The sequence below is a fragment of the Pleurodeles waltl genome, chromosome 6 (assembly GCF_031143425.1).
Source record: "Pleurodeles waltl isolate 20211129_DDA chromosome 6, aPleWal1.hap1.20221129, whole genome shotgun sequence".
Classification (NCBI taxonomy): domain Eukaryota; kingdom Metazoa; phylum Chordata; class Amphibia; order Caudata; family Salamandridae; genus Pleurodeles; species Pleurodeles waltl.
The window spans coordinates 1,130,238,932-1,130,261,799 of NC_090445.1; the positions used below are offsets into that span (position 1 = coordinate 1,130,238,932).

A 22,868-nucleotide genomic window follows, 5' to 3' on the forward strand; every position below is an offset into this window, starting at 1 on the left:
ACCCTGATTGTGACCGCCTTTTTAAGATTAGGCCTGTCCTTGATCATTTTGTGGATCGGTTTTCAGAGGTCTATGTGCCAGGCAAAGAGATAAGTGTGGACGAGTCTTTGGTCCTTTTCAAGGGGCGTTTAGTTTTTAAGCAGTACATCAATAGTAAGAGGGCACGGTATGGGATTAAATTGTATCTGCTGTCAGAAAGCAGTACAGGATATGTTTATAATTTCCGGGTCTACACTGGTAGGGATTCCAGTATTGACCCTCCTGGTTGTCCGGCCACTTTTGGAGTTAGCGAAAAAATTGTGTGGGAACTTGCTAGACGGCTGTTTAACAAAGGTCACCATTTGTACGTAGATAATTTCTACACTGGAGTGCAGTTGTTCAAGGAGTTGTTTAGGGTGGACACTGTTGCTTGTGGCACAATCCGTTCTAACCGCAAAGGCTATCCAAGGGAGCTTGTCTGTAAAAAACTTGAGAGGGGACAGTGCAGTGCCTTGCGGAATAATGAGCTGCTAGCTATGACATTTTCAGACAGGAGGGATGTGTACATGCTATCGACCATCCATGATGAGAGTACTTTCCCTGTGGCTGTTTGGGGTCAGGTTGCGGAAGTGCGCAAACCTGCGTGCATTTTGGACTACAATAGGCACATGGGTGGTGTTGATAGAGTAGATCAGAGGTTGGAACCTTACACTGCTCTTCGTAAGTCGTATGTGTGGTATAAAAAGTTGGCCCTACATTTATTTCATTTGGCAACTTTTAATGCCTTTATTGTATACAAGGATTGTTCACCTGAGTCAAGGATTACTTTTGTTAAATTTCAGGAGTCGGTGATAGAAAGCCTTATTGTGGTGGAACCGGCAAGAGTTCCTAGAGTAGAAGTGGTGGAGGATGTGGCTAGATTGAAAGATCGGCACTTTCCAGATCACATTCCTCCCACTCCCAAAAAAGACATGCCCACAAAGAAATGTAGAGTATGTGCCCGGAGATCAATCCGGAGGGAGAGCCGGATGTACTGCCCCGAATGCCCTTCAAAGCCTGGGCTGTGTGTGCCCAGCTGTTTTAGAAGTTACCACACAAGGAAAAACTTTTGGGAAATACCGTGAGCGTAAGCTGTCTGTTTCATATTTTCATATGTTTCACGGTTGGCATCTGTCGTGTATTTAGTTTGAGGTTTTGTGTTTGTAGTTTTGTGCCTATTTTATAATTAGTAGTTTATTTGTTGTTTATAAATAAAAAAAAGTGATTGCGGTGTGCGTGGGGTGGCGCTTGGCTGGCGGTGTGCGTGGGGTGGCGCTTGGCTGGCGGTGTGCGTGGGGTGGCGCTTGGCTGACGGTGTGCATGGGGTGGCGCTTGGCTGGCGGTGTGCGTGGGGTGGCGCTTGGCTGGCGGTGTGCGTGGGGTGGCGCTTGGCTGGCGGTGTGCGTGGGGTGGCGCTTGGCTGGCGGTGCCAGCCAAACGGCAGTCCACACTCCCATCAGCTGGTGTGATTCTTGTATCAGGCATGTGGCGTATGTAAGTGATGGGCCCTTGAGTGGCGCGGTCTGTCGATGTGAGTGTTGTAATGTGCTGGGCCCGTGGCTGGCGGTGTGAATGGTCTTGTGCGTGTCATGTATGAAAGGTGTGTGAATGGACTGTAAAGCGGTTGGTGCCTTGTCGCGGCTTTACAGCTCACGAGCTGTGAGTCATTGGTTCACTTTTTTGCCTTTCAGTTATTAGCAGTGCATTTCATTTTTGTGAAATCTCTTGTTAATAAAATTTGATCCACTGAACCATCACTCACCCTCGTGCCAAATCCAACCAGTATGTGTTGTAAAAAATGACAAAACCTGCTCCGCTGTAATCAGGCGTCGCAGCACACCTGTGACACGCTAGGTGCCTCGGGTGGGACCCCGATGATGAAGCATGCCACCAACTTGGTTGGTGGGTGAGGGGTCTTCTTCACATAACCTAAGTGTGTTTCTTTTCACTATTTTAGTGTTTGGCACATCACGGACGTATGTGCACACATCAAAATGATATATTGCAAAAATACCTATCCCTTCTATCTCTTCAGGTTTTGGGCCTTATTCTGTTGCAGGCACCTGGCCCACCCACACAAGTGAGGTATCATTTTTATCGGGAGACTTGGGGGAATGCTGGGTGGAAGGAAATTTGTGGCTCCTCTCAGATTCCAGAACTTTCTGCCACAGAAATGAGAGGAAAAAGTGTTTTTTTGGCCAAATTTTGAGGTTTGCAAAGGATTCTGGATAACAGAACCTGGTCCGAGCCCCGCAAGTCACCCCTCCTTGGATTCCCCTAGGTCTCTAGTTTTCAGAAATGCACAGGTTTGGTAGGTTTCCCTAGGTGCCGGCTGAGCTACAGGCCAAAATCCACAGGTAGGCACTGTTTTCTTCCAAAATTTTGGTTGTGTCCACGTTGCGCTTTGGGGCGTTTCCTGTCGCGGGCGCTAGGCCTACCCACGCAAGTGAGGTATCATTTTTATCGGGAGACGTGGGGGAACGCTGGGTGGAAGGAAATTTGTGGCTCCTCTCAGATTCCAGAACTTTCTGCCACAGAAATGTGAGGAACATGTGTTTTTTTAGCCAAATTTTGAGGTTTGCAAAGGATTCTGGGTAACAGAACCTGGTCCGAGCCACAAAAGTCACCCCTCCTTGGATTCCCCTAGGTCTCTAGTTTTCAGAAATGCACAGGTTTGGTAGGTTTCCCTAGGTGGCGGCTGAGCTAGAGGCCAAAATCTACAGGTAGTCACTTTGCTAAAAACAGCTCTGTTTTCTGTGATATGTCCACGTTGTGTTTTGGGGCATATCCTGTCGCGGGCGCTAGGCCTACCCACACAAGTGAGGTATCATTTTTATCGGGAGACGTGGGGGAACGCTGGGTGGAAGGAAATTTGTGGCTCCTCTCAGATTCCAGAACTTTCTGCCACAGAAATGTGAGGAACATGTGTTTTTTTAGCCAAATTTTGAGGTTTGCAAAGGATTCTGGGTAACAGAACCTGGTCCGAGCCACACAAGTCACCCCTCCTTGGATTCCCCTAGGTCTCTAGTTTTCAGAAATGCACAGGTTTGGTAGGTTTCCCTAGGTGGCGGCTGAGCTAGAGGCCAAAATCTACAGGTAGTCACTTTGCTAAAAACAGCTCTGTTTTCTGTGATATGTCCACGTTGTGTTTTGGGGCATATCCTGTCGCGGGCGCTAGGCCTACCCACACAAGTGAGGTATCATTTTTATCGGGAGACGTGGGGGAACGCTGGGTGGAAGGAAATTTGTGGCTCCTCTCAGATTCCAGAACTTTCTGCCACAGAAATGTGAGGAACATGTGTTTTTTTAGCCAAACTTTGAGGTTTGCAAAGGATTCTGGGTAACAGAACCTGGTCCGAGCCACAAAAGTCACCCCTCCTTGGATTCCCCTAGGTCTCTAGTTTTCAGAAATGCACAGGTTTGGTAGGTTTCCCTAGGTGGCGGCTGAGCTAGAGGCCAAAATCTACAGGTAGTCACTTTGCTAAAAACAGCTCTGTTTTCTGTGATATGTCCACGTTGTGTTTTGGGGCATATCCTGTCGCGGGCGCTAGGCCTACCCACACAAGTGAGGTATCATTTTTATCGGGAGACGTGGGGGAACGCTGGGTGGAAGGAAATTTGTGGCTCCTCTCAGATTCCAGAACTTTCTGCCACAGAAATGTGAGGAACATGTGTTTTTTTAGCCAAATTTTGAGGTTTGCAAAGGATTCTGGGTAACAGAACCTGGTCCGAGCCACACAAGTCACCCCTCCTTGGATTCCCCTAGGTCTCTAGTTTTCAGAAATGCACAGGTTTGGTAGGTTTCCCTAGGTGGCGGCTGAGCTAGAGGCCAAAATCTACAGGTAGTCACTTTGCTAAAAACAGCTCTGTTTTCTGTGATATGTCCACGTTGTGTTTTGGGGCATATCCTGTCGCGGGCGCTAGGCCTACCCACACAAGTGAGGTATCATTTTTATCGGGAGACGTGGGGGAACGCTGGGTGGAAGGAAATTTGTGGCTCCTCTCAGATTCCAGAACTTTCTGCCACAGAAATGTGAGGAACATGTGTTTTTTTAGCCAAACTTTGAGGTTTGCAAAGGATTCTGGGTAACAGAACCTGGTCCGAGCCACACAAGTCACCCCTCCTTGGATTCCCCTAGGTCTCTAGTTTTCAGAAATGCACAGGTTTGGTAGGTTTCCCTAGGTGGCGGCTGAGCTAGAGGCCAAAATCTACAGGTAGTCACTTTGCTAAAAACAGCTCTGTTTTCTGTGATGTGTCCACGTTGTGTTTTGGGGCATATCCTGTCGCGGGTGCTAGGCCTACCCACACAAGTGAGGTATCATTTTTATCGGGAGACGTGGGGGAACGCTGGGTGGAAGGAAATTTGTGGCTCCTCTCAGATTCCAGAACTTTCTGCCACAGAAATGTGAGGAACATGTGTTTTTTTAGCCAAATTTTGAGGTTTGCAAAGGATTCTGGGTAACAGAAACTGGTCCGAGCCACACAAGTCACCCCTCCTTGGATTCCCCATGGTCTCTAGTTTTCAGAAATGCACAGGTTTGGTAGGTTTCCCTAGGTGGCGGCTGAGCTAGAGGCCAAAATCTACAGGTAGTCACTTTGCTAAAAACAGCTCTGTTTTCTGTGAAATGTCCACGTTGTGTTTTGGGGCATATCCTGTCGCGGGCGCTAGGCCTACCCACACAATTGAGGTATCATTTTTATCGGGAGACGTGGGGGAACGCTGGGTGGAAGGAAATTTGTGGCTCCTCTCAGATTCCAGAACTTTCTGCCACAGAAATGTGAGGAACATGTGTTTTTTTAGCCAAATTTTGAGGTTTGCAAAGGATTCTGGGTAACAGAAACTGGTCCGAGCCACACAAGTCACCCCTCCTTGGATTCCCCTAGGTCTCTAGTTTTCAGAAATGCACAGGTTTGGTAGGTTTCCCTAGGTGCCGGCTGAGCTACAGGCCAAAATCCACAGGTAGGCACTGTTTTCTTCCAAAATTTTGGTTGTGTCCATGTTGCGCTTTGGGGCGTTTCCTGTCGCGGGCGCTAGGCCTACCCACGCAAGTGAGGTATCATTTTTATCGGGAGACGTGGGGGAACGCTGGGTGGAAGGAAATTTGTGGCTCCTCTCAGATTCCAGAACTTTCTGCCACAGAAATGTGAGGAACATGTGTTTTTTTAGCCAAATTTTGAGGTTTGCAAAGGATTCTGGGTAACAGAACCTGGTCCGAGCCACAAAAGTCACCCCTCCTTGGATTCCCCTAGGTCTCTAGTTTTCAGAAATGCACAGGTTTGGTAGGTTTCCCTAGGTGGCGGCTGAGCTAGAGGCCAAAATCTACAGGTAGTCACTTTGCTAAAAACAGCTCTGTTTTCTGTGATATGTCCACATTGTGTTTTGGGGCATATCCTGTCGCGGGCGCTAGGCCTACCCACACAAGTGAGGTATCATTTTTATCGGGAGACGTGGGGGAACGCTGGGTGGAAGGAAATTTGTGGCTCCTCTCAGATTACAGAACTTTCTGCCACAGAAATGTGAGGAACATGTGTTTTTTTAGCCAAATTTTGAGGTTTGCAAATGATTCTGGGTAACAGAACCTGGTCCGAGCCACACAAGTCACCCCTCCTTGGATTCCCCTAGGTCTCTAGTTTTCAGAAATGCACAGGTTTGGTAGGTTTCCCTAGGTGGCGGCTGAGCTAGAGGCCAAAATCTACAGGTAGTCACTTTGCTAAAAACAGCTCTGTTTTCTGTGATGTGTCCACGTTGTGTTTTGGGGCATATCCTGTCGCGGGTGCTAGGCCTACCCACACAAGTGAGGTATCATTTTTATCGGGAGACGTGGGGGAACGCTGGGTGGAAGGAAATTTGTGGCTCCTCTCAGATTCCAGAACTTTCTGCCACAGAAATGTGAGGAACATGTGTTTTTTTAGCCAAATTTTGAGGTTTGCAAAGGATTCTGGGTAACAGAACCTGGTCCGAGCCACACAAGTCACCCCTCCTTGGATTCCCCTAGGTCTCTAGTTTTCAGAAATGCACAGGTTTGGTAGGTTTCCCTAGGTGGCGGCTGAGCTAGAGGCCAAAATCTACAGGTAGTCACTTTGCTAAAAACAGCTCTGTTTTCTGTGATATGTCCACGTTGTGTTTTGGGGCATATCCTGTCGCGGGCGCTAGGCCTACCCACACAAGTGAGGTATCATTTTTATCGGGAGACGTGGGGGAACGCTGGGTGGAAGGAAATTTGTGGCTCCTCTCAGATTCCAGAACTTTCTGCCACAGAAATGTGAGGAACATGTGTTTTTTTAGCCAAATTTTGAGGTTTGCAAAGGATTCTGGGTAACAGAACCTGGTCCGAGCCACACAAGTCACCCCTCCTTGGATTCCCCTAGGTCTCTAGTTTTCAGAAATGCACAGGTTTGGTAGGTTTCCCTAGGTGGCGGCTGAGCTAGAGGCCAAAATCTACAGGTAGTCACTTTGCTAAAAACAGCTCTGTTTTCTGTGATATGTCCACGTTGTGTTTTGGGGCATATCCTGTCGCGGGCGCTAGGCCTACCCACACAAGTGAGGTATCATTTTTATCGAGAGACGTGGGGGAACGCTGGGTGGAAGGAAATTTGTGGCTCCTCTCAGATTCCAGAACTTTCTGCCACAGAAATGTGAGGAACATGTGTTTTTTTAGCCAAACTTTGAGGTTTGCAAAGGATTCTGGGTAACAGAACCTGGTCCGAGCCACACAAGTCACCCCTCCTTGGATTCCCCTAGGTCTCTAGTTTTCAGAAATGCACAGGTTTGGTAGGTTTCCCTAGGTGGCGGCTGAGCTAGAGGCCAAAATCTACAGGTAGTCACTTTGCTAAAAACAGCTCTGTTTTCTGTGATGTGTCCACGTTGTGTTTTGGGGCATATCCTGTCGCGGGTGCTAGGCCTACCCACACAAGTGAGGTATCATTTTTATCGGGAGACGTGGGGGAACGCTGGGTGGAAGGAAATTTGTGGCTCCTCTCAGATTCCAGAACTTTCTGCCACAGAAATGTGAGGAACATGTGTTTTTTTAGCCAAATTTTGAGGTTTGCAAAGGATTCTGGGTAACAGAAACTGGTCCGAGCCACACAAGTCACCCCTCCTTGGATTCCCCATGGTCTCTAGTTTTCAGAAATGCACAGGTTTGGTAGGTTTCCCTAGGTGGCGCCTGAGCTAGAGGCCAAAATCTACAGGTAGTCACTTTGCTAAAAACAGCTCTGTTTTCTGTGATATGTCCACGTTGTGTTTTGGGGCATATCCTGTCGCGGGCGCTAGGCCTACCCACACAAGTGAGGTATCATTTTTATCGGGAGACGTGGGGGAACGCTGGGTGGAAGGAAATTTGTGGCTCCTCTCAGATTCCAGAACTTTCTGCCACAGAAATGTGAGGAACATGTGTTTTTTTAGCCAAATTTTGAGGTTTGCAAAGGATTCTGGGTAACAGAACCTGGTCCGAGCCCCGCAAGTCACCCCTCCTTGGATTCCCCTAGGTCTCTAGTGTTCAGAAATGCACAGGTTTGGTAGGTTACCCTAGGTGGCGGCTGAGCTAGAGGCCAAAATCTACAGGTAGTCACTTTGCTAAAAACAGCTCTGTTTTCTGTGATATGTCCACATTGTTTTTTTGGGGCATATCCTGTCGCGGGCGCTAGGCCTACCCACACAAGTGAGGTATCATTTTTATCGGGAGACGTGGGGGAACGCTGGGTGGAAGGAAATTTGTGGCTCCTCTCAGATTACAGAACTTTCTGCCACAGAAATGTGAGGAACATGTGTTTTTTTAGCCAAATTTTGAGGTTTGCAAATGATTCTGGGTAACAGAACCTGGTCCGAGCCACACAAGTCACCCCTCCTTGGATTCCCCTAGGTCTCTAGTTTTCAGAAATGCACAGGATTGGTAGGTTTCCCTAGGTGGCGGCTGAGCTAGAGGCCAAAATCTACAGGTAGTCACTTTGCTAAAAACAGCTCTGTTTTCTGTGATGTGTCCACGTTGTGTTTTGGGGCATATCCTGTCGCGGGTGCTAGGCCTACCCACACAAGTGAGGTATCATTTTTATCGGGAGACGTGGGGGAACGCTGGGTGGAAGGAAATTTGTGGCTCCTCTCAGATTCCAGAACTTTCTGCCACAGAAATGTGAGGAACATGTGTTTTTGTAGCCAAATTTTGAGGTTTGCAAAGGATTCTGGGTAACAGAACCTGGTCCGAGCCACACAAGTCACCCCTCCTTGGATTCCCCTAGGTCTCTAGTTTTCAGAAATGCACAGGTTTGGTAGGTTTCCCTAGGTGGCGGCTGAGCTAGAGGCCAAAATCTACAGGTAGTCACTTTGCTAAAAACAGCTCTGTTTTCTGTGATATGTCCACGTTGTGTTTTGGGGCATATCCTGTCGCGGGCGCTAGGCCTACCCACACAAGTGAGGTATCATTTTTATCGGGAGACGTGGGGGAACGCTGGGTGGAAGGAAATTTGTGGCTCCTCTCAGATTCCAGAACTTTCTGCCACAGAAATGTGAGGAACATGTGTTTTTTTAGCCAAATTTTGAGGTTTGCAAAGGATTCTGGGTAACAGAACCTGGTCCGAGCCACACAAGTCACCCCTCCTTGGATTCCCCTAGGTCTCTAGTTTTCAGAAATGCACAGGTTTGGTAGGTTTCCCTAGGTGGCGGCTGAGCTAGAGGCCAAAATCTACAGGTAGTCACTTTGCTAAAAACAGCTCTGTTTTCTGTGATATGTCCACGTTGTGTTTTGGGGCATATCCTGTCGCGGGCGCTAGGCCTACCCACACAAGTGAGGTATCATTTTTATCGAGAGACGTGGGGGAACGCTGGGTGGAAGGAAATTTGTGGCTCCTCTCAGATTCCAGAACTTTCTGCCACAGAAATGTGAGGAACATGTGTTTTTTTAGCCAAACTTTGAGGTTTGCAAAGGATTCTGGGTAACAGAACCTGGTCCGAGCCACACAAGTCACCCCTCCTTGGATTCCCCTAGGTCTCTAGTTTTCAGAAATGCACAGGTTTGGTAGGTTTCCCTAGGTGGCGGCTGAGCTAGAGGCCAAAATCTACAGGTAGTCACTTTGCTAAAAACAGCTCTGTTTTCTGTGATGTGTCCACGTTGTGTTTTGGGGCATATCCTGTCGCGGGTGCTAGGCCTACCCACACAAGTGAGGTATCATTTTTATCGGGAGACGTGGGGGAACGCTGGGTGGAAGGAAATTTGTGGCTCCTCTCAGATTCCAGAACTTTCTGCCACAGAAATGTGAGGAACATGTGTTTTTTTAGCCAAATTTTGAGGTTTGCAAAGGATTCTGGGTAACAGAAACTGGTCCGAGCCACACAAGTCACCCCTCCTTGGATTCCCCATGGTCTCTAGTTTTCAGAAATGCACAGGTTTGGTAGGTTTCCCTAGGTGGCGGCTGAGCTAGAGGCCAAAATCTACAGGTAGTCACTTTGCTAAAAACAGCTCTGTTTTCTGTGATATGTCCACATTGTGTTTTGGGGCATATCCTGTCGCGGGCGCTAGGCCTACCCACACAAGTGAGGTATCATTTTTATCGGGAGACGTGGGGGAACGCTGGGTGGAAGGAAATTTGTGGCTCCTCTCAGATTACAGAACTTTCTGCCACAGAAATGTGAGGAACATGTGTTTTTTTAGCCAAATTTTGAGGTTTGCAAATGATTCTGGGTAACAGAACCTGGTCCGAGCCACACAAGTCACCCCTCCTTGGATTCCCCTAGGTCTCTAGTTTTCAGAAATGCACAGGATTGGTAGGTTTCCCTAGGTGGCGGCTGAGCTAGAGGCCAAAATCTACAGGTAGTCACTTTGCTAAAAACAGCTCTGTTTTCTGTGATGTGTCCACGTTGTGTTTTGGGGCATATCCTGTCGCGGGTGCTAGGCCTACCCACACAAGTGAGGTATCATTTTTATCGGGAGACGTGGGGGAACGCTGGGTGGAAGGAAATTTGTGGCTCCTCTCAGATTCCAGAACTTTCTGCCACAGAAATGTGAGGAACATGTGTTTTTTTAGCCAAATTTTGAGGTTTGCAAAGGATTCTGGGTAACAGAACCTGGTCCGAGCCACACAAGTCACCCCTCCTTGGATTCCCCTAGGTCTCTAGTTTTCAGAAATGCACAGGTTTGGTAGGTTTCCCTAGGTGGCGGCTGAGCTAGAGGCCAAAATCTACAGGTAGTCACTTTGCTAAAAACAGCTCTGTTTTCTGTGATATGTCCACGTTGTGTTTTGGGGCATATCCTGTCGCGGGCGCTAGGCCTACCCACACAAGTGAGGTATCATTTTTATCGGGAGACGTGGGGGAACGCTGGGTGGAAGGAAATTTGTGGCTCCTCTCAGATTCCAGAACTTTCTGCCACAGAAATGTGAGGAACATGTGTTTTTTTAGCCAAATTTTGAGGTTTGCAAAGGATTCTGGGTAACAGAACCTGGTCCGAGCCACACAAGTCACCCCTCCTTGGATTCCCCTAGGTCTCTAGTTTTCAGAAATGCACAGGTTTGGTAGGTTTCCCTAGGTGGCGGCTGAGCTAGAGGCCAAAATCTACAGGTAGTCACTTTGCTAAAAACAGCTCTGTTTTCTGTGATATGTCCACGTTGTGTTTTGGGGCATATCCTGTCGCGGGCGCTAGGCCTACCCACACAAGTGAGGTATCATTTTTATCGAGAGACGTGGGGGAACGCTGGGTGGAAGGAAATTTGTGGCTCCTCTCAGATTCCAGAACTTTCTGCCACAGAAATGTGAGGAACATGTGTTTTTTTAGCCAAACTTTGAGGTTTGCAAAGGATTCTGGGTAACAGAACCTGGTCCGAGCCACACAAGTCACCCCTCCTTGGATTCCCCTAGGTCTCTAGTTTTCAGAAATGCACAGGTTTGGTAGGTTTCCCTAGGTGGCGGCTGAGCTAGAGGCCAAAATCTACAGGTAGTCACTTTGCTAAAAACAGCTCTGTTTTCTGTGATGTGTCCACGTTGTGTTTTGGGGCATATCCTGTCGCGGGTGCTAGGCCTACCCACACAAGTGAGGTATCATTTTTATCGGGAGACGTGGGGGAACGCTGGGTGGAAGGAAATTTGTGGCTCCTCTCAGATTCCAGAACTTTCTGCCACAGAAATGTGAGGAACATGTGTTTTTTTAGCCAAATTTTGAGGTTTGCAAAGGATTCTGGGTAACAGAAACTGGTCCGAGCCACACAAGTCACCCCTCCTTGGATTCCCCATGGTCTCTAGTTTTCAGAAATGCACAGGTTTGGTAGGTTTCCCTAGGTGGCGGCTGAGCTAGAGGCCAAAATCTACAGGTAGTCACTTTGCTAAAAACAGCTCTGTTTTCTGTGAAATGTCCACGTTGTGTTTTGGGGCATATCCTGTCGCGGGCGCTAGGCCTACCCACACAATTGAGGTATCATTTTTATCGGGAGACGTGGGGGAACGCTGGGTGGAAGGAAATTTGTGGCTCCTCTCAGATTCCAGAACTTTCTGCCACAGAAATGTGAGGAACATGTGTTTTTTTAGCCAAATTTTGAGGTTTGCAAAGGATTCTGGGTAACAGAACCTGGTCCGAGCCACACAAGTCACCCCTCCTTGGATTCCCCTAGGTCTCTAGTTTTCAGAAATGCATAGGTGTGGTAGGTTTCCCTAGGTGGCGGCTGAGCTAGAGGCCAAAATCTACAGGTAGTCACTTTGCTAAAAACAGCTCTGTTTTCTGTGATATGTCCACGTTGTGTTTTGGGGCATATCCTGTCGCGGGCGCTAGGCCTACCCACACAAGTGAGGTATCATTTTTATCGGGAGACATGGGGGAACGCTGGGTGGAAGGAAATTTGTGGCTCCTCTCAGATTCCAGAACTTTCTGCCACAGAAATGTGAGGAACATGTGTTTTTTTAGCCAAATTTTGAGGTTTGCAAAGGATTCTGGGTAACAGAACCTGGTCCGAGCCCCGCAAGTCACCCCTCCTTGGATTCCCCTAGGTCTCTAGTGTTCAGAAATGCACAGGTTTGGTAGGTTACCCTAGGTGGCGGCTGAGCTAGAGGCCAAAATCTACAGGTAGTCACTTTGCTAAAAACAGCTCTGTTTTCTGTGATATGTCCACGTTGTGTTTTGGGGCATATCCTGTCGCGGGGCTAGGCCTACCCACACAAGTGAGGTATCATTTTTATCGGGAGACGTGGGGGAACGCTGGTTGGAAGGAAATTTGTGGCTCCTCTCAGATTCCAGAACTTTCTGCCACACAAATGTGAGGAACATGTGTTTTTTTAGCCAAATTTTGAGGTTTGCAAAGGATTCTGGGTAACAGAACCTGGTCCGAGCCACACAAGTCACCCCTCCTTGGATTCCCCTAGGTCTCTAGTTTTCTGAAATGCACAGGTTTGGTAGGTTTCCCTAGGTGGCGGCTGAGCTAGAGGCCAAAATCTACAGGTAGTCACTTTGCTAAAAGAACGAGTTACTTACCTTCGGTAACGACTTTTCTGGTGGATACATTAGCTACCTGTGGATTCCTCACCTGATGAATACTCCCATGGCGCCAGCATTTGACGGAAATCTTCTTACTAGTCTCTGCACGTCGACGAGGACGTCACTCTAGCCCACGCGACGCCGTCTGACGTCATACAGGCAATAAGAAGTCCTCGCCGACGTGCCGATGACAGTACCAACATTTTTTACGTGCATGAGAATAATAATAATAACCCAATGCAATGAAAGAGCAAAGCAACATCTCTTAATATTGTAAATCACACAACATTGCAATAAAATAGCTGTAGATTTAATATAACCTTTTTTTTTTTTTTTTTTAAACAAATAAATATATTTATACATACGAATCATGTATATACCCAATATATATATAGATTTATATATAAATATACACATATATACAAATATCATACATGCAAAATGTATTGCAACTTTGAAGACCAAAAGGAGCACACTCAAGGATTGCTTGGAGAGACCAAAAAGGCAACGGGGAGGCGGGTGGGACCGTGAGGAATCCACAGGTAGCTAATGTATCCACCAGAAAAGTCGTTACCGAAGGTAAGTAACTCGTTCTTCTGATGGATACAACTACCTGTGGATTCCTCACCTGATGAATAGAGTCCCAAAGCAGTACCACGCCCGGCGGTGGGTGCCTAAATGGTCAAACCAAGAAATCCTGCAGCACTGACCGTGCAAAATGACCGTCCCTTCTGACCTCAGAGTCCAAACAGTAATGTTTCACAAAAGTGTGAAGGGACGACCAAGTTGCGGCCTTGCAGATGTCAACCACAGGAACACCCCTGGCCAAGGCCGAAGAGGCCGACTTAGCTCTGGTGGAGTGAGCTCTAATGCCCTCAGGCGGATCCTTCTTTGCCAAAGAGTAACAGATTTTAATGCAAAGAACAACCCACCTGGAGAGTGTTCTCTTGTGGACTGCCTTTCCTCTCCTCTTGCCCACGTATCCGACAAACAGCTGATCCTCCAGCCTGATATCCTTCATTCTGTCGATATAGAAGCTCAACGCCCTTTTTGGGTCCAGGCGATGTAGTCTTTCTTCCTCCTTTGAAGGATGAGGCGGAGGATAAAACGTGGACAAAGTGATTGTCTGAGCCAAATGGAAGGGTGAAACAACCTTCGGAAGGAAAGCAGCCTTGGTCCTCAACACCACCTTATCCCCATAAAACGTTATATAAGGGGGTTTAACCGATAAGGCCTGCAACTCACTCACTCTCCTTGCAGATGTTATAGCTACCAGGAATACTGTTTTAATAACCAAATACCTTAAGGGGCAAGAATGCATAGGCTCAAAAGGGGACCCCATAAGGAAAGTCAGGACCAAGGACAAATCCCATTGAGGCATAACGAATGGTTTTGGAGGATATTGATTCAGAAGACCTTTCAAGAATCTGAGAACAATAGGGGATTTAAATAACGATGGTTGGTCTGGAAGACAAATGAAGGCTGACAAGGCCGACAAATAACCCTTAATGGTAGCTACTGCACAACCTTTCTGCGCTAGAGACAGTGCAAAAGACAAAACATGTGACAGATGAGCATGTAAGGGATCAATCTGTCTCTCTCCACACCACATAACAAATTTAGACCACCTATTAGCGTAGATAGATTTAGTGGAGTGTCGCCTGGCCGCTAAGATAACATCCACTACATCAGGCGGGAGAGAGAAGGAACTCAGGTTGCCCCGTTCAATCTCCAAGCATGTAGGTGCAGACTCTGGAGGTTGGGGTGTAAAACCTGCCCCTGCGACTGCGAGAGGAGGTCTGCCCTGAGAGGGAGACGGAGCGGAGGGCACAGTGAGAGTTGGAGAAGGTCGGAGTACCATACCCTCCTTGGCCAATCCGGAGCTATTAAGATGACTTGGGCCCGGTCTTGGCGAATTTTCCTCAACACTCGAGGAATCAAGGGTATGGGGGGAAACGCGTAAAGCAACTGGTCGCACCAGGTTATCTGAAACGCGTCCCCCAACGCTCCCTGCATCGGATACTGGAGGCTGCAGAATAACAGGCAATGCGCGTTCTCCCGAGTGGCAAACAGATCTATCCGAGGAAACCCCCACATCTGGAAGATTAAACAGACTTGATCTGGATGGAGACGCCACTCGTGGTCTGCCGAGAATTGGCGACTGAGACTGTCCGCACGTACATTCAAGACCCCGGCCAGATGATTTGCCACCAAGCAAATCTGATGGTCCTTTGCCCAGGACCATAGCCGAAGAGCTTCTCTGCAGAGAAGGTACGACCCTACTCCTCCCTGTTTGTTTATGTACCACATCGTGGTAGTATTGTCCGTCAGGACCTGTACCGACTGACCACGAAGGGATGGGAGGAAGGCCTTGAGAGCCAAACGTACAGCCCGTAACTCCAACAGATTGATATGAAACACCTGTTCCTCTGGAGACCAAAGCCCTTTGATCTCCAGATCCCCCAGATGAGCTCCCCATCCTAGGGTGGAGGCATCCGTTATTACCGTGGCCACTGGTGGCGACTGCGCGAACGGCTTCCCCTGTGAAAGATTGTTGCCCGCAATCCACCACTTCAATTCCACAGCAGCATCTCTGGAGATCTTGACAGTACCTTCTAAATCTCCCTTGTGTTGAGACCACTGCCTTCGGAGGCACCACTGAAGAGCCCTCATGTGCCAGCGAGCATGCGTGACCAACAGAATGCAGGAGGCGAACAGACCGAGCAGACGAAGGACCTTGAGGACTGGAACTACCGCTCCATTTCGAAACATTGGAACCAATTCCTGAATATCTTGAATCCGCTGAGGCGGAGGAAAGGCTCGACTCAATGTTGTATCCAGTACTGCCCCTATGAACAGGAGGCGCTGAGAGGGCTCCAGGTGAGATTTGGGCACGTTCACCGAAAAGCCCAGGTCGAACAACAACTGGGTTGTTGACTGCAGATGATGCGACACAAGCTCCGGGGACTTGGCTTTGATCAACCAGTCGTCCAAGTAAGGGAATACTGCTATCCCCTTCCTTCTGAGCTCCGCCGCAACCACTGACATCACCTTTGTGAAGACTCGAGGTGCTGAAGTAAGACCAAACGGGAGGACCGCAAACTGATAGTGCTGCGACCCTACCACAAACCGGAGATACTTCCTGTGCGACTTGAGTATCGGGATATGAAAGTAAGCATCCTGCAAGTCGACAGACACCATCCAATCTTCCTTGTTCAACGCCAAAAGCACCTGTGCTAGGGTCAGCATCTTGAACTTTTCCTGTTTGAGGAACCAATTCAAGATCCTCAGATCCAGGATTGGTCTCAACTGACCATCCTTTTTGGGAATCAGGAAGTATCTTGAGTAACAACCTCGACCCTTTTCCTGCTCTGGGACCAACTCTACCGCGCCCTTTGAAAGGAGGACTTGAACCTCCTGTTCTAGCAACAGGAGGTGTTCTTCTGAACAATAAGATGGGCGGGGCGGGATGAGGGGCGGGAACTCCCGAAAGGGAAGGGCGTAGCCTTTTCCCACAATGCCGAGAACCCAAGTGTCCGTTGTGATAGACTTCCACTTGTGGAGAAAACGCTGTAATCTTCCCCCTACAGGAGAGGAGTGAGTGGGAAACGGTGGAAGCCTAAGGCTGCTTCCCCTGCTGCACCCCTCCAGAGGACGAGGAAGAGGCAGAGTGCTGTTGAGAGGCTCCTCTGGTACGGACCCCACCCCTCCCCCTCCCTCTAAATGACCTATAGGGGAGGGAAGAGGCGGGTTGCTGGAACCTCCACCGAAAGGAAGAGGAATAAGAGCCACGCCCAAATCCCCGAAACCTCCTGAAAATTCTAGAAGAGGCAGAGGAAGAAGGAGCTTGCAGTCCTAACGATTTGGCTGTGGCTCTGCTCTCCTTAAATTGTTCCAAGGCTGAATCTGCCTTGGCTCCAAACAGTCTGTCCCCATCAAACGGGAGGTCCAGCAGGGTCGACTGCACATCCGCAGAGAACCCTGAGTTTCGGAGCCAGGCCTGTCTTCTTGCCACCACAGCCGTGCCCATCGCCCTGGCCACCGAGTCGGTCGTGTCCAGCCCAGACTGGATAATCTGGGTCGCGGCAGCCTGGGCGTCCGAGACCACATCCAAAAGACCCTGGGGAAGCTCCGTGAATGAAGACGAAATATCATCCATCAGCGCATGGATGTACCTCCCCAGAATGCACGTGGCGTTGGTGGCCTTCAACGCCAAACTGCATGACGAAAATATTTTCTTGGACTGCGCATCCAGTTTCTTGGAGTCTCTGTCTCCAGGCACCGTCGGGAAGGAACCAGGCGCTGACTTTGAGGAACAGGAGGCTTGCACCACCAAGCTCTCCGGCGTAGGGTGTCTAGAGAGAAAGCCAGGGTCAGATGGTGCAGCTCGATACCTCCTGGCCACAGCCCTATGAACGGCCGAGGAAGACACCGGCTTCTTCCACACCTCCAACACCGGATCCAGCAAAGCCTCATTAAATGGCAAGAGAGGCTCAGCTGCAGCAGAGGCCGGATGCAATACCTCTGTCAGCAAATTCTGCTTTGCCTCTGCCACCGGCAAAGGCAGGTCCAAAAAGCTCGCGGCCTTCCTCACCACAGCATGAAAGGAAGCAGCCTCCTCCGTATATTCCCCTGGAGATGAAAGGTCCCACTCAGGGGAAGTGTCCAGCCCACTGGCTGTATCCAGACCATGCAGTCCGTCAGAGTCCTCAATCTCTCCCTCCTCTAGGACTCGCTGGTACTCTTGCTCTTCTAAAAGACGGAGAGCACGCCTCCTCGAATGAAGTCTCTCCTCGATACGCGGAGTCGACATGGCCTCCGCCGACGTCGAAGAACGGCGCCGATCTCCAGAAGCATCTGACGCCGCGTCCGGCGCCACAGGCAGCTTCGGCGCCGAGGCAGGAGCCGGAGGACGAGGTCTTGGAGCCGATGGACCAACCGGAGTCACAGGGCAAAATCCTGACTTCGACGGAGGGGCAACCTCCGGGGCCGAAACATCCGAAGCCACCGGAGCGGCCACCGACGCCGGCACCGGCGCCGAGCCCACATTCCCAAAAGGGAGAAAGGGCATAAAGGGTGCCGGCCGAAGAGGCGCAGGATCACCCAACGAAAAGGCCAAGGGCCCCGAAGGACCAGCCGGAGCAGCTCCTGGAGCCATCTGCTGAAAGATGGTATACATCGCATTAAGAAACGCGGTACTATCGGCTCCAGGAGTGGGAAAAGCCGGATACTGGGGTGCCTGGATCGAGGGCGACCCCGACGCCGGCCTCGACGTCTGCGACGCCGGAGAAAACACAAGAGGCTGCACCACCTCAATCACTGACGCCTGACCAGGTGAAGTCGGTGACGCCGGAGAGGGCAACGCCGTCGATGGATGCGGCGTGACCGTGGGGCTGACCTCCCAAGTCCTCCGACGCCGAGCCGAAGGTGACCTCGAACGAGACTCCTTGCTGGAGTGACGTCGTGAGTCTCTACGGCGCCGGGAGTCTCGATGACGCCGGTGAGACCTTGGCGAAGAAGACTTCTTATGATGTTTCTCCTTCTTCTTTGACTTTGCCATGAATAACTTGGCCTCGCGCTCTTTGAGGGCCTTCGGATTCATGTGTTGACATGAATCGCAAGTCGAGACGTCGTGGTCGGAGCTCAAACACCATAGACAGTCGGAGTGAGGATCTGTAACTGACATCTTGCCCCCACACTCTCGACAGGGCTTGAAACCCGACTTCCTCTGAGACATTGTTACCGCAGAGAAGACTACGCAGCAGACAATACACTGTAACCACGAAGGTAACAGTAACTCCCTCGAAGATAACCGTTTCGAATGCACGGAAAAAAGGGAACTGTCATCGGCACGTCGGCGAGGACTTCTTATTGCCTGTATGACGTCAGACGGCGTCGCGTGGGCTAGAGTGACGTCCTCGTCGACGTGCAGAGACTAGTAAGAAGATTTCCGTCAAATGCTGGCGCCATGGGAGTATTCATCAGGTGAGGAATCCACAGGTAGTTGTATCCATCAGAAACAGCTCTGTTTTCTGTGATGTGTCCACGTTGTGTTTTGGGGCATATCCTGTCGCGGGAGCTAGGCCTACCCACACAAGTGAGGTATCATTTTTATCGGGAGACTTGGGGGAACATAGAATAGCAAAACAAGTGTTATTGCCCCTTGTCTTTCTCTACATTTATTCCTTCCAAATATAGGAGTGTGAGTAAAAAAGACATCTATTTGAGAAATTCCCTGTAATTCACGTGCTACTATGGTCACCCCGGAATTCAGAGATGTGCAAATAACCACTGCTCCTCAACACCTTATCTTGTGCCCTTTTTGGAAATGCAAAGGTTTTCTTGATAGCTATTTTTTACTCCTTATATTTCAGCAAATGAATTACTGTATACCCGGTATAGAATGAAAACGCACTGCAGGGTGCAGCTCATTTATTGGCTCTGGGGTCCTCGGGTTCTTCATGAACCTACAAACCCTATATATCCCCACAACCAGAGGAGTCCAGCAGACGTAACGGTATATTGCTTTCGATAATCTGACATTGCAGGGAAAAGTTACAGAGTAAAAAGTAGAGAAAAATTGATGTTTTTTTCACCTCAATTTCAATATTTTTCTTTTTCAGCTGTTATTTTCTGTAGGAAACCCTTGTAGGATCTACACAAATGACCCCTTGCTGAATTCAGAATTTTGTCTACTTTTCAGAAATGTTTAGGTTTCTTGGATCCAGCATTGGTTTCATGACCATTCCTGTCACTGACTGGAAGGAGGCTGAAAGCACAAAAAATTGCACAAATGGGGTATGCCCCAGTAAAATGCCAAAATTGTGTTGAAAAAGTGGGTTTTCTGATTCAAGTCTGCCTGTTCCTGAAAGCTGGGAAGCTGCTGAGTTTAGCACCGCAAACCCTTTGTTGATGCCATTTTCAGGGGAAAAACCACAAGCCTTCTTCTGCAGCCCCTTTTTCCAATTTTTTTGAAAAAAACGAAATTTTCACTGTATTTTGGCCAATTTCTTGGCCTCCTTCAGGGGAACCCACAAAGTCTGGGTACCTTTAGAATCCCTAGGATGTTGGAAAAAAAGGACGCAAATTTGGCTTGGTTAGCTTATGTGGACAAAAAGTTATGAGGGCCTAAGCGCGAACTGCCCCAAATAGGCAAAAAAAGGCCTGGCACAGGAGGGGGAAAAGGCCTGGCAGCGAAGGGGTTAAATATGGCGTATCCCTGCGTTTACAACTGAAGCAGCTCAGCGCTGCCAATTTTGGCGCAGCGCTTCACTTCCCCATATTTTTTTGAGATACCAGTAGATGTATTGACACACAATCAAAGGACATGCTTAAAGTGACATCAAGCTTGCTGCACTAATATCGTTACATTTTTGGGGTGTTATTATTAAAATAAAACATATTTATACAAAACGTAACATGCCAAATCCTGAAGGAACTGAACTACTGCTCATTAAGGAATCTACAAGACATTTTACCTCCCTCTACTATGTTTTGTGGCTCTCGACTTTAGGTACAAACTAGGTTGATACAGCCTTCACAATAGTCAACCTCATCATACATACTGCATCATGAACTCAGTTGCCACTGAACGGAGGAGGTGGGGCGGAGATAAAAATAAATAAATAAAAAAAGAACACTTATCTGCTCCATCGGGAGACAGGTTCATTTCTCCTCCGTCCTCGTCCTGAGCAGCCTCGTCCTCTTCCGGACAGAACAAAGGCTCCACACTCCCCTAAGCCAATCACAACGCTACTGTCACCACCATGACAGCAGCGTTGTGATTGGTATGAGCGGCCTTGTTCGGCGCTCACACAGGCAGTGTGACCCTGTGCACTTTCTGCTCCTGGCTGTGCAATACAGCCTAGTGGAGAAATGCTAAGTGACCATGTCTGTTTGGCCAGTTCAACACGGGCGGCCAAACAAATATGCATACTTATGGTGCATATACCACACCTTCTCCAGCCCAGCCCCGCCTTAACCTGGCTCCAAATAAAAAATAAAAAGTAAATAACATTGCATTATCATTTTATTTTCCTTTTTTCTTTTCCTGAAAGCAGATGGGCAACGCTCCTCTGCTTTAGAGGAGGAGCTGAGGCTGCATGAGCTTTGTGTGGCAGCTATATTTCCCTATGTCTTATGGAGGTTTGTCAGTTATGCTAGTGCAAAAGCAATAGCAATGCGGATGTCATCAATATTGTATTTTGCCATGACACTTATGATGTCATCACTGATGTTAACCTTGATGTGATGTCTAAGTTGAATTCAAGTTTGTTGTACTTCATTGAATATAGGTGATGTCACCAGTAAAAGCATTGTGATGTCGCAGTCACTGCATGCCTAAGGTCCCCATTGATGACACAGATGATACTATGGACCATGCCATGTACATTGTGTCAAGTTGTGAATGAGAATGAGATATTAATGATGGGGATATAAAGTAGCATATGTACGAGAAAGCGGAGATCCTGAATTTTTTACCTTTAGGCATTTTATTCTCTCCTGCATTGCGATTTTTTAAATTCTAAAATGTTTTTTTTTCTTTTACCACTATCATCATAACAGAGTTTTTTAATCATGTTTTACGCCATACAGTAAATAGCATGAATACATACCATGTCCGTCTTTTGCACCACAGAGAACGAGCAGACGAGATGTAGCATTGTTCACCTGCATAGATAGCATATAGAAATGTTTTAAAATTCCTTTTACAGAAAGGAGAAGTAAAACATACCACTTTTTTATGAGAAGAAAATCATTTTTTTTATATTTGCTCAGTTCGTTGGTGTAGAATCGAATTCAACATGTATTTATTTACCAAAAGGTATGCATTTTTTTATTTTATTGATAGGGCAAAGGCTTCTGGTTTTTAACTGTAAACCTTAAAGCTACTTCAATTGTCCTATTTTATTAATTTATTTTAGGGATTTTTTGCCTATCAAGACAACCTTTTTAAAGCTATTTTTTGGTGGTGTCAATTCAACAACAGAGAGTCTGTTTCTGTATACGTATGTGTGTATACATACAAACGTGTTTGTGTGCAGGGTCAGCTTTGGCACTGGTGGTGCCCCATCCACAATATTTTTGGCGCCCTTCCTCCATGACCGCCATCCTCGGATTCCCTCACTATCACTGGGCAATAGTGCCCCTCATCTCTCCATAGCCCTTCTCTCACTTACATTTCATTTGTTTTCAAGCACTGATAAAGGCTGGCTTTACTAAAAAAGAATAAGCATTTTAGCAACATCAGGAATATATGATGATAATATGGGGGAAATCATAATGTTCTAAACTATTTTATGCAGTTTGCATGCTCTTTGATGACAGTTTGTTAACAGTCATTGTTCTATATTAGGGTTGTATCTTATGAACTGCAGTAACAAAAGGATCTCTGTGACAAAAGCAGTAATCCCCTCAGCTATCCACATAACATACAGATCTGTGATCCTGTGCAGCAGGCATATTAAACCACTGCACACTTTATGACGTGTCAAAACTGCCACTAGACAAATCTCTCTAGCAGGAATATTAATCACACGAATTATCTCTACATTTTTATTGCTGCCTTGAAGCTGGACCACAAGGAACTCTGCAGCAGGTGTTTTAAAATCATCAGTTATTGCTAAACACAGCGCCCCGAGGTCATCGCCCCCTCCCCAGGTCAGAACCTGGTGTAGGAGACTGGCCTGGATTCTAGTTCCAGTTATCCCTTATTAGTGATATGTAGTCAGTGCCTAGAAGCCATGCTTTCTGGGGGTTGTGCGGATGAGCAGCCAAGGCCCAACTAGGAGACCTGCACAGCTCATGCAATACCACTGTGGTCACACAATACTCACACACATGAAAGAAAGTACTCAAAAACGCAAAATGCCAAGAACTCTTGTTGCCATTCAGCTGTCATTGCATATGCCCATTCAGGACCTGCGTACCTTCTGTTTGCTACTCTTTCTTTTCAACTTGCTATCACCTTGCAACTCTCCTTCACTCAGATCTTCTCTCCTTGTTGTATCAACCTCTTCCTCTTTGGCATCTTCGAACAACCACTCCTCTCTTCTTCACTTGCAGTTCTGGCCACTTATCTCCTTTCAGTGTCTCTCTGGTCTTTGATCCCTCCAGTGGCAACCCTTCGCCCTCCTCTGGCTCTACGGTGTTTTTTCTTGATGGACCTGCAATTTGCTCAGGAGGAGTTTGGACTCTCTGACTCTCTTCCACCTCAACTCCTTCGCCTTCTGGGTCTGTCAGGGGCTCTAGCTCATTTCCATATTTGTCTGCTTCTGGGAGAACCTCCCTCTGATTTGGCTCTCCTGCTGCCTCAGTTGAGATTGGCTCACCGTCACCCCTATGGGTCTCTTCTCCTTCGTCTCTTACTGGAGTGACCAAGCCGTCCTCAACGGGCTCTC

The 22,868-nt window shown here is 48.1% G+C and overlaps 1 protein-coding gene across 4 annotated transcripts in view; it reads right to left on the reverse strand.

Annotated features, from left to right (window-relative positions):
• The window catches only part of LACTBL1 (lactamase beta like 1), a 694,216-nt gene that overhangs the window by 303,143 nt on the left and 368,205 nt on the right, over nucleotides 1-22,868 (reverse strand). For 2 of the 4 annotated variants that reach the window (XM_069240318.1, XM_069240317.1), the window contains exon 2: nucleotides 21,084-21,138. The exons of the other annotated variants lie outside the window; for them this stretch is intronic. In XM_069240318.1, coding sequence (XP_069096419.1) covers nucleotides 21,084-21,131 — 48 coding nt within the window. In that variant the 5' untranslated portion in view covers nucleotides 21,132-21,138. The remainder of the gene's footprint in view (nucleotides 1-21,083; nucleotides 21,139-22,868) is intronic. 4 annotated transcript variants of the gene reach the window in all.